At 42.2% G+C, this 16,116-nt stretch overlaps 1 protein-coding gene across 9 annotated transcripts in view; it reads right to left on the bottom strand.

The window, feature by feature from the left end:
- The window catches only part of Rnf38 (ring finger protein 38), a 91,569-nt gene that overhangs the window by 23,029 nt on the left and 52,424 nt on the right, over nt 1–16,116 (bottom strand). For 2 of the 9 annotated variants that reach the window (XM_041667457.1, XM_041667453.1), the window contains exon 3: nt 3,516–3,665. The exons of 2 other annotated variants lie outside the window; for them this stretch is intronic. In XM_041667457.1, the coding sequence (XP_041523391.1) occupies nt 3,516–3,665 (150 nt within the window). Of the gene's footprint in view, nt 1–3,515; nt 3,666–12,649; nt 12,893–12,956; nt 13,327–13,444; nt 13,553–16,116 lie in introns of those variants that run through there. 5 more of the 9 variants (XM_041667461.1, XM_041667460.1, XM_041667459.1 and 2 more) reach the window with 5 other exon arrangements.

Raw genomic sequence — 16,116 nt, 5'->3', positions numbered from 1 at the left:
CCCTGCCAAGCTAGTCTCCTTGTCTCCAGGCTAGTGAGAACTGTCAGAAACAAGAGAAAGGAATCAGAGTAATATTCTCTGCTAAATTGTTTTTGTTTTCAAGACAGGGTTTTTATTGGTAACAGCCCTAGCTGTCCTGGAACTCATTCTTGTATACCATAGCTGACCTTGAATTTATAGATTCATCTGCCTCTGCCTTCCAAGTGCTGGGATTAAAGGTGTGCGCCACCACCACCCGTCTAAATTGCTTTAACAATGAACCATATATTCAACTCCATGCTTGCAGTAAAAATAAGTATGTTATGCCTAAAGAAGGCTACAGGAGAGTTCTTGGAAAATGGGAACTTGACCTAGGAAACAGAGGGGGACTTTGAGAGAAAGAAAAAAAAAAGGTTGAACCTGGCAACAGAGGCAGGTGAATCACAAGTTCAAAGCTAGCCTGAACAATACAGCAATCCTTGCCTCAAAATTTTAACAAACTATAACCCAACAAACAAACAAAAAGGAAGGCAGGGCTTGAGAGATGGCTTAGCACTTAAGAAAACATATTGCTCTTCCAGAGTTTGGCTCCCATTACCCAGGTAGGTGGATCACAACCTTGTCATGGTTCCAAGGGAAGGGCTGTTCATGTGCTCACAGGTGTACATACACACATGCACACAATTGCAAGCACACATGTAGTAATATTTTGTTTGTGTTTTTTTTTTTTTTGGTTTTTCGAGACAGGGTTTCTCTGTGGTTTTGGAGCCTGTCCTGGAACTAGCTCTTGTAGACCAGGCTGGTCTCGAACTCACAGAGATCCGCCTGCCTCTGCCTCCCGAGTGCTGGGATTAAAGGCATGCACCACCACAGCCCGGCTTTTGTTTGTGTTTTAACAAATAAAAGCTTGCTTGTAGATCAGAGTGTAGAGCTAGGCCACTATAGGTTGGGTGGTGGTGGCCCAGTATTTGGGAGTTCCGTTGTCTTTAATCCCAGCACTAGAGAGGTGGAGACAGGAGGGATATGGCTGGATAGAGAGAGGAATATAAGGCAGGAGAAGACAGGAGCTCAGATGCAGTCTGAGGCAGCAGTCTGAAGCAGTCAGTCTGAGGACAGGATCACCTTTGATCTGAGCATTGGTAGAGCTAAGAGAAGCTCTGCTTCTCTGATCTTCAGCATTAACCCCTGATAGCTGACTCTGAGTTTTTATTAAAACCAACTGGAATCCACGTTACACACATGCACACAAATCAATCTTTAATAAAAAAAAAAACTTTTAGAAAGAGGACAAAATAAAAGTTACAAAGAAGGTGGTCCCGGTAGAGGCCTGAACTGACCAACTCAGCTACCACCCTTTGGTGGTCCCAGTAGAGGCCTTTGAGCTGGTCCACCCCAACATCTACCCCATCTACGACCTGCTAGAGCACGTGAAGGGACTGGTCCTACAGAACCACAACCATAGATCTCCATGACTGGGACAACAGCAGGACGTCCGAGAAAAGTTTTGGTGAGGGTCCAGTACTGATGGCAGTACCAGAAAAAGACCAACAACTCACCACAGGGAATGACTTTCTGAGGATTTCCTTCCCATTAGATAACCATATTTTATTTATTAAATTTATTTATTTATATTTGTGCGCATATGCAGGTACTTTAGGAGGCCAGAACAGGATTTCAGATCCCTTACAGCTAGAGTTACAAGCATTTGTGTCCTAAGTGGGTGTTGGGATCCAAACTCCAATATTCATAAGAACAGGAAGCGCTCTCAACACTGAGAATGTTGAGTACTGTCTGCAGCAAGTCAGGCTGTTTCGGGGAGAAGTACAGTTGGAACTAAAAAATGACACTCATTAGCTAAATTAAGTGTATGATGTAGAGGGTTTTTTTGTTGTTTGTTTTTGTTTTTGATAGAGAAGAGCCCTGGTTGACCTAAAACTCACTATATAGACCAGGCTGTCCTCCAACTTAGAGATCTGTCTGGTTCTACCTCCCAAACTGGGTTAAATGCATGTGAGACCATGCCCAGCCTTAAGTTAGTTCTTTTCCTTTCTTCAGGTTTGGTTTGTTTGTTTTTTGAGACAGGGTCTCTCTATGTAGCCTTGGCTGTCCCAGACTCGTCTTCAACCTGTAGAAATCAACATCCATCAGTCTCAGGAGTGCTGGAGTTGAAGGTGCTTTGCTATCAAGCCTGGCTTTAAATTTCTTAAGTATTAGCCACCTACTAATAATACTGAACTTCTGTGTACAGATAATTCTGTCATTAACATGGTAGTCAATATGCCATTCACTTCAGAGACAATTACACCTCCTAAAACAGTTATGTGTTAAATACTTACAAAATGTATTTAGAGACATGCATTAGATATTTAAAGGTAGTGTAATATAGAAAACATGGCACAGCAAGAATTTGAGGAGTCCCTTGATCTAATAAAATGTGCACCTTGGGGAACTTTTTAAAGCTTATTTCCTTACCTAGAACAAGGTGCCCATCTTATTCTTAGAGTTAAAAACAGAGAATCCAGCACAAATTCTAAAAGGAATACCAGAGTGAAATATCCTGGATTACCTACAGGTACTGACAGAACTAACACATGTCAAACAATGTATTCCTTTACCAGCTCCAGGTACCAACCTGTCACTTCTAAAGAAAAAAAAAAGTGGCTTCTATTAATACTTGGCCATCAACTATGTTAATACTCCAGTCAGGCTTTTTACACACACACGCACGCACGCACGCACGCACGCACGCACACACCTACCATTCAAAAGCTAATCTGTAAATGTGGCTTATTTTGAAATCAGTAATACTGATTTCCATTATTAAAGCATGCTTCCCCAGGAATATAGAGTCAAAATTCAGAAGCCAGTGATTGGTATGAGCAGATACAAGCAATCTTGTTAATCTAATGATGGTTTTAAAATACGTACACTGGTTTTTACCTTATATTAAAATTTTTAACATCAAAATATTTTTTATCCGTAGATACCAAGAGATACAGAAATGTACTCTTTTAGAAATATGTATCACTATAAAATTCTGGGCACTAAGTAAATAAGTAGCAATGGCTTAAAATATGTGTTTCATTTTTTTCCTTTCCTACACACCTTACGTATTTTAGTATCTCCTATTGTATTGAGACAGGGTTTACCTGTGTAACAGCCCTAGCTGTCCTGGAACTCACTCTGTAGACTAGGCTGCCTTTGAACTCACAGAGATCTGTCTACCTCTGCTGGGCTTTGTCTTCTATATTTTCTTACAGAAACTGAATGACTTGGACAAATGACTAAGACAAAAAAGATTTTTTTCCAAACAGAATATTAAGTGGTCAAATAATGAGCAGAGGTAGCTCAAGAGAAGACATTTTTCAGAAAAGCTGTCTGAAAGCTGCACCGAAGAAGCCCTCTAAGAAGAGTGTTTATTCCCACACACAACAGAAAGAAAGAGGCTACTGAGATGTCTGTTTAAGTCTTCCGAGAAACAAGTTAGAATGTGTGATTCTCAGCTCTGTGTAAGGGAAGGGTAAACATATAAGAACCTGGAAGAAAGCTTTGAAGTGAGCATCCTCTTGAACGGTAGTGTTCTGATCACTTGGGAGAAGAGGGACCAGGCTCTGAAGTCTCACCCTTTCACAAATCCCCTTGTTAGGATGGCCAGGCAGAGGTGCTGAATTGGCCCCGGGAGATATCTGGGAAAAAGAGGGAGAAGAAAAGGATAGTTCATGGCTAACCATACCAATATGGAGAATCAAGCCTATGAAGGACAGTCTGAGTTTTGTGGTATCTAATAATTCTATCAGCAGAGAGATTAAGGAAAAAAGTAACTTTAAACATCAAAATATACAGCAGGCAGAGATTGCCTCTAGTAATGGAGTTTCCCACACAAAAAGTCTTGGGATAAAAACATTACAGCTCAGGAATCTAAGTCCCTGATTCTCAAATTTCTACTGATAATCCCTTTCGCTGGTATTAACTCTAAAACCCTAATGATCAGGTTTCATGGTAAGAAGACCTGAGGTAAAATCACCTAAGTATAGTGATGAATGTCTGCCTAGACTGTATTTTTCTTCTCAATGTATTTTTACAACTTTTAGTTGACCTTATAAGTGACCATGCTGAGAAAGATTTGACAAGACTTATGGCTGTAAGACTATACAACAGATAAATAGTAATCTTCTGTTGAACTGAGGCTAGCATCTCCACTCTATTCAACAAACTAGCTCTGTTCATTCAGTACTAAGAAGGCTGAGGCAAGAATATTCCAAATTCTAAGCTAGCCTGACCTAGAAATCAAGATCCTGTTCAAGATAAGAAAGAAGAATGAAAGGAAGGAAGGAAGGAAGGAAGGAAGGAAGGAAGCCGGGTGGTGGTGGCACACGTCTTTAATCCCAGCACTTGGGAGGCAGAGGCAGGCGGATCTCTATGAGTTCGAGACCAGCCTGGTCTACAAGAGCTAGTTCCAGGACAGGCTCCAAAGCCACAGAGAAACCCTGTCTCGAAAAACCAAAAAAAAAAAAAAAAAAAAAAAAAGAAAGAAAAAAAGAAAGATCCTCAAACAGTAACAAAAGGACAAACAACAAAAACAGAAAACTAGTAGCTTTGCTAAGGAACCAAAGATAAACTCATAAGCCTGAAAGTAAACAACTACCACTTAATGCTAGACTGTGGATTAAACACCCTTAAACTTGTGTGATAATTAATCTGTAGCATTTAGAACCATGACACTCTTCCACTATGCTGTGACAGTGAAATTCTCCTTGGGGACTCCAAGTTTAAGGTCTTGCTTGTCCTCACACTAACAACCATGTGCTCAATACTGTCTGGGTTTTACAGTTACTGCCTCATTCCTTCCCTCAGTGTTAGATTTAAGAATCTCCTTGGTGACAGGCACTAAACAAAAAGAAAGGCATAGTTTCCTACCTTCAAGAAGAGTATGCTATAAAAGAAGGAAGAAAGGGGGGAAGAAAAAGAAACAAATCATTGTATAGCAAGTATTTTGATAACAGTAGACACCAAGTGCTATGCTCTGGTAACTAGCAGAGAGCAGGGTAGCACGGAAACATTTTTAGTCTGGTGAGCGGTAAAGAAGATGCTAGCTAGAAAAGCAGACAACATGACATTGAATGTCTTCTCTAGCCCACCTCTAACTCTGTTGTTGGTGTTAGAAACCTGACACACAATTCTATCTAGTGGTAAGAAGAAAAATACTGCCGAAGACCCACTACCACCACCCACAAGTTAGAAGAGAGTACTTGTTAGTTTACTACACAAAATGTTTTTGGACAGAAACTAGTTTATCTCTGTATTGCAAACATGATTTGCTAATGTTCTTTACCTTTATGATTATGTACTGCCGGAATGTTTTTCTGTCTTCCAAATGCTAAGGCGCACACACACACACACACACTTACTTAAAGGAACTAAGCTATAAAGACTTTTTTTAAAACCCCAATGAGTTTATTTTAATTAAAAATGCAAAGGCCAGCAAGATGGCTAAGTGGATAAAGGCCCTTGCACCAATCCTGATGACCCGAGTTAGATCCTTGGAGCCCACATGGTGGGAAAGAGAAGCTATCCCTCCACATGTGTCACGGTTTGAATGTGCACCACCACCACCAGATCCATGTGACAAGGGCATGACAAAACAGGTGCGGGTAGTGACTACAAGATGGCGTTAAATGCTGGAAAGCAAACAAATACTGGACTAGACCTGGTCTGAAAGTAAAAAGGTAGATTTGATTTCCAGCAGCAAAAGAAGAAAGCTCTTTCAGCCTTGCAAATAGCTTGTGCCTGTCGTCACAGCACTCTAGAGGCTGAGATAGGGCTGCTTCCAGACCAGTCTTACACAGCAACTCCTTTTCCCAAAACAACAACAAAACAAGTCCAAAGCAGATTAGAGGTGTATTTGCCATTCTTGATCATCATTCAGTAAGAAACTTCAAACTTCCCCCAAATGAGCTGTTCTTCTGCCAGTTTAGTACTCTACTTATAATTCTCTTAGGCTTTTTATTTCCACAGTAAGTAAATTATGTAGTATTTTCCCCCTTTAAAAAAATGAATGTTTAACCACAGAGAAACCCTGTCTCGAAAAACCAAAAAAAAAAAAAAGAATGTTTTGGCCAGGCGGTGGTGGCGCACGCCTTTAATCCCAGCACTCGGGAGGCAGAGGCAGGTGGATCTCTGTGAGTTCGAGACCAGCCTGGTCTACAAGAGCTAGTTCCAGGACAGGCTCCAAAGCCACAGAGAAACCCTGTCTCGAAAAACAAAAAAAAAAAAAAAAAAACAAAAAAAAGAATGTTTTGTCTGTGAGTGTCTGTGCACCACGTACATGCCAGATACCCCTGGAAAGCACTGGATCCCCTGAAGTTGTGAGCTGCCATATGGGTACTAGGTTTCGAACTGGAGTCCTCTGCAGGAGCAGTCAGTGCTCCGAGCTGCAGCATGTTTTATTCACTTACCCTCATCATGCCCAAACAGTTTTACAAATCACAAGTACAAGAACCTGGCTGGTAAAACAAAAATCAGAGTCAGCTTTATTCTTCATTCTTTGATCCTTTGGAGATTTTAAGATTTCCATCATCAGGGGTTGGAGAGATGGCTCAGAGGTTAAAAAGCACTGGCTGCTCTTCCAGAGGACACTGGTTCAATTCCTAGCACCCACACAGCAGCTCACAATTGTCTGTAACTCCAGTTCCCAGAGGATCTAACACAGACATACACACAAGCAAAACACCAGTGCACATAAAAAATAATAAATCATCAAAAAATAATTTAAAAAATATTTCCAGCCGGGTGGTAGTGATGCACGCCAGCACTCGGGAGACAGAGGCAGGTGGATCTCTGTGAGTTCAAGGCTAGCCTGGTCTACAGAGCGAGGTCCAGGACAGCCAGGGCTGGTACACAGAGAAATTGTTACGGGGGGGGGGGGGGGGGGGGGGGGGGGGGAGACAGAGACAACAACATTTCCAACAACTATAAGTAAAACAAACAGAAAACTAGTACCCTTGGCTCCTGCTGTTACAATAGCTTTCAAGTATATCTTTTCTACTAACAATAATCTCCTTCTGTCAGAAACTTCATTATCTCTAAACAAAGGACAAACAACACGGAAGAGTTATACTCAAATCCTATAGTACCTACAATAAAACCCTGCTGGGCTTGCTCAAAACCAGCACAGACCTTCACAATAAGTTCATAGAAACATTTTATTTGTGGGTTATATATGGTAAGCAAACTTTCTATATAAGATGTCACCGTAAATTCTCACCAATCTAATCCTCCCTGTTCCACTTGATAGAGCAGATTCCATTGAAGGGGGTGGGAGGAGGAGAGGCACCAAAGTAGGAGTGCTTTTCAGAGTAATTAAGATTCCAGAGGGGGCTTTAAGTTAATCAGGAGGGAAACCATCACTAAGAGGGCCTGACAATTAGAGGAAGCTCTCTATCAGCACTCTGAGAGGATGAGAGAGAAGAGAGCCACAGAGCAGGGAACTGAGGACAGCAGGCTTAGGGGCTGGAGAAGTTACCAACTGACAATGAGTAAAAGGGGAACACCACATTCTATCAACCAATGATTTCAAACTAAAGAATTTGAACTCCAGCCAGGTAAGATAAGAAGACTCAGTAGCTAACTAATACCAGGGTGTCTCATGCAAGGATTTTGTTTGGTTAGTTGATTTTTAAAGGCAGGATCTCATTATGTAGCTTTGGTTGTTCTTAGAACTTAGACCATGTTAGCCTTGAACTCAGAGACCTGTTGTCTTTGCCTACCAAAATCTCAGATTAAAGTCCTGTGACACCATGCCTGGCCTTGACAAAAGTTGATTTTAAAGTAACAGATTTTGTAACTAAGATTCCCAGTCATCAGATAAATGCAACAGAAAGCTAACGCGGTATATCTGAGTGTACACAACTAGAATGAAATGTATAACTCCAACTTTCCTCATGAAAGCATAAACTAAGACATTTTTTTTTTGGGTTTTCGAGATAGGGTTTCTCTGTGGCTTTGGAGCCTGTCCTGGAACTAGCTCTTGTAGACCAGGCTGGTCTCGAACTCACAGAGATCCGCCTGCCTCAAATTTTACAGGGTTAGGATATTATTCAGTGGTGGGCATTTGCCTAGCACATACAGGACCTTACATCTGATTCCTCAGAGCCCCCTCCCCACTCCAAGGACACCATTATTTAAACAATATAGGAATAAAATAAAATCTCAACCTGATAGTAGCCAGGAAATGAAATTATGTGCTGTGCTGACTAGTTTTTGTCAACTGGACACAGCTAGAGTCTCATCTAGGAAAGGCAACTGCAATAGAGAAAATGTACCATAAAATTGGCCTATAGGATGGGCATGGTGGTACACACCTTTAACACAGCAGAAAGATCTGTATTCAAGACCAGCATGACATAGTGAGTCCCAAGCTAGTAAGAGCTGCACAGTGAGAACCTATCTCAAATAAATAAAACAAATATATACTTTTTTTTTTACTTTTTAAAGGACTGTGCAAGGCATTTTCGTGGAAGCAGGCGTGCTGTAAGCAGTGTGCCATCCCTGGACAGTGGTTCTGGACCGCACTGGCAAGCAGGCTGGGCACACAGTAAGCAGTGTTCTGCATCTTCTACTGCAGTTCCTGCCTCCAGATTCCTCGCCTAACTTCCCTTCATGATGGACTATAAATTATAAACACAAAATAAATCGTTTTCTCCCCAAGTTCTTTTGGTAACGGTGTTTATCACAGCGATAGGAAGCAAACTATGGCAGGCTCTCTGATCTTTATACACTGTACAGCAGGTTTAACTGAACTGACTAGTCATGCGCCTCAGAAAGACCAAACCTTAGAATCTATTAATTCATTAGCCTATCTTGTAGTCTGACTTTAAAAACAACATTGTGGTGGCTCACACCTTTAATCACAGCACTTGGGAGGCAAAGGCAGGCAGACCTCTGAGTTTAAGGCCAGCCTAGTCTATAAAGTGAGTTCTAGGGAAACCCTGTCTTGGAAAACAAAACAATCAATCAATATAAAAATTAACTTGTTACTTTATAAAAACTGTTAAAGTCATAATTTCACTGATTTTTTCTTGGTTAACCTTAAGGTTGTACCATAGTCCTAAATGGATACAATTCTGTCTGTGTCTGGTCTGCAACTGTTGAGCATTATTGACATTTGGTAACAATGTTCAGGATGCATCTGCACAGGACCCTGTGCAGGAGAGGGGAGAACATCTGCAACCTCAAACCTTCTTGTTTTTTCAATTTTTGTTTACACATAACTAACTCCATGACTAACAGAACAACTGGGAAGGAAGACTAATGTTTACATGGTAAGCATCAATGCACTAGAAGTTTATGATAGTTTCTGTTTAATGGGGCCCTACTGTTTGATAGTTATTAATCAATAACCAACAATTTAATCATTGTCTTAGAGATTAACACACTTAACAGACACCATTTCGTCTAAAATTGTTTCTAATGGTAGCTTTCATTAGTTTTGTTTTGTTTTTCATAAAATGAATAGAGATTCAACAGTCTTTTGGGCTGACTTTTTTTTTTTCTTTTTAAATACAGGGATGGCCTTAAACTCACAATCATCTTGCCTCAGACTCCTAAGAATTGGGATTAAGGATATATACTACACCGATTCAGGATAGTACTAAATAAGGTGTAAAATAAATTAGGTTGTTGAAACCTGAGTTTAGTTCCTGGGATCCATATATGCATCCTATTACAGGTGAGACATACATGTTAAATGAATGCAAATTTTAAAAACTTTACGATATTTTTGTACTTTCTTTGTATTTTGTAATTTCTTTCCTGAATCACTTGTTATTCCTTGGATTTTTCTGAAATCCTTTCAATTAAACTTCAGCATATTCATTGATGTATATATTAATTGCATAAATAAATGCAACAAATTATGGAATAAAAAGCCAAAACCAAGAAATACTGAAACTAAAATATGTGCTTTGAAGCAAGGGGGGGTTTAAATTATAGAAATATAAAATGTTACATCACATGATGGCATATAACTAACTGCAGAGCTCTGGGGGATCAGAAGTGCAAACAACCCCAGCTACACAGTAAATGAGGCCAGTTTGATCTGTAGGAGACCTTGTCTCAATTTACAAGTTGAATTAAAACAAAACAAAAATTATGGGTAAATACGTGGAACATCATAAATCTGAAATAAATTTTAGTTTAGAAAACATATATTGTGTTTAGCACTGTGTCACTATTACCTAGAAGTGTCACAGAATATGACTGAGAGAATAATCTCCCAAACTAATCAAATTAGCTTCTCTGAATTGTCACAAGTTTGGTATGAATTTGTTTAGAATGAAATAGGCTAATAAAAACTTGGGGTGCTAAGGACATGGCTCAGTGAGTAATGTGCTTGCCACACAAGCATGAGGTCTTGAGTTCCAATTCCAGAGCCCACATAAAGCCTGGCAGAGCAGCATGCATCTGTAACCCTTGTGATGCTGTGGTGAAGTGAGCAGCTGAAAGGAGAGTTGTGACACTCTTCAGCCAGGTGGCCTGGTGTGCGAAGCAGTGTGCAAATGACCCTGTCTCAAGATGGAAGTTAAGGATCAATACCTAAGGTTGTCCTCTGACCTCTGCATGTTTTGGTGAGTCATTTTTTGAAGTCACCAGGCATTAATTGGGGTAAAAACTGGTAATAACCCATTTCAGAGAGGGTGACCACTACTGTTCAGCACTGAAATTCATGTGTTAACACTTATCCCCATTCTTGAATTAAGACAAACTTAAGTGGATCTACATCTTTTGGGGAGCATTCAAAACTAAGGCTGGTAAAAAGAACTGAAGACTGCTCCCTTTCCTTTCCCAGGTCCAGAGTTCCATAGCACAACAGTAAGGGAGAGAGAAGAGAAACACATACAGCCCAGCTGGGAGAAAATGAGACCACCTGTATCATCCCTGGACTTCATCTGCTTAAATTCCTCTTTAATTTACTAAACAGAATTCACTCATTTATTTTCTTTAGACAAGGTCATAATAGATATAATACCTACTGACAGATGGGATAGAACCAGAACTCTATGGTACAAATGAACACTTACAACACTTGTGTTCCCTGCAGAGAGAATGAAAGCTAGCTACGATGAAGTGAAGCACAAGTCAAACTATATTCATACAAGCATTTAATTGGAAAACAAGCAGAAAATGTGTACGGAGCCCTGGACACCATGTGACAATCCAAACAAATCAAGAACTACCTTCTCAATAAAAGGGATTACAAAACAGTACTGCCAAACCAAACTAAAGGCAGCACAAAATGCAGAACAGATGGAACAACAAACATCTTGACTAATCGTGTGTCTACCTTGCTCAGGTATATAACCATTTTTGAGATTTTTATTTTAAGGATTTCTCACCCACATTCCCTTACTTAACCTAAGTAAAAATACAAGCACAGCCAGCCTGGCAATGAATGCTAACACAAGGTAATGAAAAGCCCTACCCAACGCTTAGGGTGAGGGAGAGACAACAGATCTATGCTCCCCATTAGGATGCTTGCAAAGGCCCTTAGGAGAGCTTTGTTTCAATCTTCTCAAGTAAAGAAATCTTTGTACCTACCCAGATTTACACTGGCCAACGTGGTTTAGAATTGGGCCTGGTGGAATGGCTCAGCAAGTAAAGATGCCTGCCGTCAAGGCCCAAACCTATCGACTTCCAGAACCCACAGAGCAGAAGTAAAGATGCCTGCTGTCAAGGCCCAAACCTATCGACTTCCAGAACCCACCGAGCAGAAGCACAGTACAGATTAGGGTAGGTTGTCCACATACATTTATTAGTTTTTTTAAAAAAAATATTTTTTAAAAAATCAAGATGAGCATAAATTTTAACAAGTGTACAACTACCTTTTAAGACACCACTGGTATTTAACTGCAATTCTTTCTTAACCTACAGAGGATATGAAGCCCACAAGTTCTAAGCAGCCTCTAAGTTCTCCAGTTCTTGTAGGAGTAATTCATACCGAAAAATAGAAGAATCAACATTAAAGTAGATGCCTAAATGAATAGGCTTAGGATGAGCAGGTTTTCAAAAGGAAAAATACATTAGAGTAGTACATTTATAAACCAGGAGATATTTCTATAGCAAGTGTACAATTCAGTGATAGAATTGTCAAAATTGTTGTCTTTTAAGTATTTCACATTTCTGCACCAGATCTGACACGTTTTGATCTTTTGTTTTTTTCATAAGTTGGATTTCTCCAGTAGACAGCGTTACCCCAAATGAACAAAATTTTACTTTATTTCGACTTGCTATGATTCAAATGTGATTGGAATTCTTAAAAGTCTACTTACAAAGCTGTTTGCTATTTATAGAAACTGGTAGGTAAATGTTACTACAATACTATGCGAAAACAGGAAGAACGGCAGGCTTAAAGATTGTAAGAAACTATTATGTGCGAGCGTCAAAATACATTTCAATGTTCACCGCTTAATCGCAATTCATACGATGCCAGCGATAACTGTATTTGAGTATTCAACTCTTATGTTCGGTAGAACAAGCGTGCTCAACTTTACTGAATAGCACACACCATTTCAGCAACACAAAAGCGCTGTCCACGCCGTATCACAGGAAAATAACTTAAGTTCTCTTTGGTCAGCCTTCAACAACCCGAAACACTCCCGTTCCAAAAACCAACCTCTCTCATTCTTCAGCCCTGAAATGAAAAACTTCCATCCACTGAGAACAAAAACGGAGAACGCACAGAAACCCGCAGAGGCAGAAGGCCGCGAGAGAGGACCCCTCCGACCGGGTTCTGCGTTCTCCCAGGTGACATCATTTCACCTGCGTCTGGCCAGGCAGGGGCGGGCCGGTCCCCCGCCGCGGCGGGAACAAAGAGCGCCGGGCTGCCGGGGAAACGTTCGCCAAGCGCGGCCCGCCGGCTCCCAACTTCCCGCAGCCAGTACCGCCCTTACGCGGAAGCCAACGGCCTCCGCGGCCAATACCTGCGAGGGGAGGCTCCGCCCTGCGGGGCTGCTCCCGCCGCTCCGGGCCGGGCCGTTGCCTCCTATTGTGACCGCTCGCCCCACCCGCGGCCAGCTCGCCAGGGCCACCGTCCCCGGGCGTCCTCGCCCCCGGAACCTGGGTTCCGACTGAGGCGCTGTCACGGCGCTTCCTTCCTCCTGGCACCATCACACGGGCCTCGCCAGGAAACCACGGCTCCACGCCCAGCCCTGAAGCAGCCGGCTAGTGCCTCGGAAGCCCCATGCTCTCCGCCCAGCGTCCCAACCGCCCGGTCTCCGGAGACCCGCCCGCCAGCTGCAGCTGCACGAGGGGGCCCCGCCCGCCCCACTGCACCCCGCCTCGGCGCTCGCGGACCGGCATCGGCCGCGCCGGCGCAGTAGCTAGCGCTGCGCGCGCAGGAGATACACCAGGCGCTAGGTCTCCCACCTCTGGATTCCGGACGCCTGCCCCTCCCCACGCCCGCACAGACCTAGCCAGCCAAATACAAGACCGCCAGAGAGCTCCGCCTCTTCCCCCGCGCCGAGCCCCCTTTGTTTCCACCCGCGGGGGCGGGGCTGCACGTCCAGGCCGCTCGGGCCAGTTCCGGCAACAGAGCTGGTGCGCAGCGCTCCTGCGCAGCCCCGCCCTGGACGAGCACTGGAAAGTGGAGAGGTGGGGCAGCGCTTTTCAGCGCCCGCTCCAGCCAGCAACTCAGCAGCGGAACAGTAAATCTCACAATATGTATTACGGAAGAAATGGGAATTTTTATTGATGTAGACACAGGGTCTCACAACAGAGCAAGCAGGCTTGTATCTAACTTGTCCGATCCTCAGGACGAATCTGGTAATCTGGCTCACGATTGAATTCAAGACCCAAAAGAGAATGACAAACGCTATAGATACAAGGAAAAAGATTGCGGAACGTCATTGGAAATTATGAAAGCGGTGGCCTTTTTAAGCAGATACAAATCGGAAGTCTTTAAAAGTTGATATTTAAAAGGTAAAGTGAAACTACAAAGGAGCAATGAGCAGAAAACCCAGACTCCACAGGGCATGGCGGTCTCACACACTGGGAAGCTGTGAAAGGACTTTTGAGAGGTTGCGGTCCTACTGGATTACTGTATAGAAATTCGTTGAATGGAAATTGAAATTGATGGATGGAAAAGGTGGGGGTAGGAGGAGGGGAAAGAAGACAGAAAGGAAATCAAGCCAGACTCTACTTCCTTAGACTGCTTAAACCTTTCTCCTTTCTTCTGCGTCTCAGTGGCATCGGTAGGGTAATAGAAACAAACTAAAATGTTTCCAGGTCTTTTTGGACCTTCTATATTGCTGGTTAATAACACCATGTGGTAACCGTGTATATTTGTCCTCGGTAGCAGATTGAACACCTATTGTGTTCTATTGTGACCCTAAATCCAATGCCCACAATTTCAGGTGCTTAGCAACTGCGGAGTCAAAATTCTAGCAATAATTGTACCACAGAGAAGCAGGAACGAGCTAGCAGGCCCCTGTGAAGCTCTGACTGCCTCTCCTGGGGTTAAAGGAGACTAGAGGCACTGCCCCTCCACAAAGCTTCTAAATGTTTCCTTAACTCCCAAATCTGATAAAAACATAGCAAGCGGCATGCTTTTCATGAGGGACACCTGACAACCTTAATGTGGTGGGGCTGAAATATCTGAGTAGTAGTTCAACAATAGTCCTGCTAAGCCTTTATTTGCTTTCTTTTTGCACAATGGCAGAGCTGCTTTAAAAACAAAACATAAAAACAAAAGCAAAAACAAAACAATCTTTCTGTAGTGGGAAGTTTCTACTACTGCACAGCCCAGAGCATATCAGCTAACTCCATGTGGCACGCACGTGGAATGTGATTAATACATAGTAGTGAGCTGATAGCATTTTAAATTTGAATATGCAATGTCTGAAGGCAAAGTTGTTGCTATGGCAAGAACTTTTTGAGACCTCTGACTCCAAGGCACCCCCTTCACTGGTTTTCATGACAGGTGGAAATTGTGAACCACCCGGCTACCAAACTTCTTAAAGTATACAAGACATTTAACTTGTTTTCTAAAAAAATGTATCAAATCACGGTCTAACAAATGAAAAAATACTGAAATGCCTTCAAATGTGTCTGGTAGTTTACTGAGATCAGCCCAGGTGCCCCACATTCTAATGCAAAGGAGTAACAGGAGTTATTAAAAACCTTGGTTCCACCATCATAGGAACCACAAAAGATTGTAGAGTTGATGGCAACTGAAAGAATTCATGCCACTCCAATTCTGAATCTAGCCTAATTTTCTCAAGGATTTGGCTCTGACCCCCCCCCTTCCTGGGACATTACTCCCCCCCCCCCCCACGGACATTACTAACACAAGATTAGTTTTCGCCACCTGTAAGTTTTTAACTATAGCTAATAATTTGGTGTCCATCTGTTGCTACATTATTAAAAACTCTTCCAGGCTGGAAGTGTAGCTCAGCGATAGAGCATGAGTCCAGCATGCTGAAGGCTTTGAGCTGCAGCTCCAAAAGTCCACGCGTGCACACGAACACACATACACTGTGTATCTATCTACCTCTTCCTTTGCACTTAGATCTTTAAGGTATTTTCTAAGAGATCTGGTTTTTTTTCCTTTTCATGTTTATATATACATATGACCTAGAATTTGATTTCATGAAGTGGTAGTCAATTTGGCTTTTTCCAGCCAGGTGTGGTGGCATATACCTCTGATCCCAGCATTTGAGAGGATAAGGCAGAAGATTAAAAATTCCAGTCCCAAGCCGAGTGGTGATGGTGCACGCCTTTAATCCCAGCACTCAGGAGGCAGGTGCAGTAGGATCTCTGTGAGTTAGAGGCCAGCTTGGTCTACAAAGTGATTAAGGACAGACAGGGCTCTTATACAGAGAAACCCTGTCCTGAAAAAAAAAACCAAAAAATTCCAGTCTAGCCTGGGTTATGTACAAGACACTGTCTCAAAAAGAAAACAGTTCTCATCCCCATGGATTGTGTCCACTGTTTATCTGTTGAAGGAAGTAATCTTTTCTTTCAAAAGTACTTTGCCTTTTGAGTTTCAATTCAAAAAGTAGTAATTCTAAAGAAAGAAGAAGAGAGGGAAAGAAAAACAAGGATTTTAATTAGGGCTTCACTGAATCTGGAGGTGGATGACGA

This window comes from Microtus oregoni, unplaced genomic scaffold (assembly GCF_018167655.1).
Source record: "Microtus oregoni isolate MIOR12 unplaced genomic scaffold, Mior012 000017F_ref0000208, whole genome shotgun sequence".
NCBI classification, from domain to species: Eukaryota; Metazoa; Chordata; class Mammalia; order Rodentia; family Cricetidae; genus Microtus; species Microtus oregoni.
Note: the sequence above shows the minus strand (reverse complement) of the source record. Positions and strands in the feature narration are given on the sequence as shown.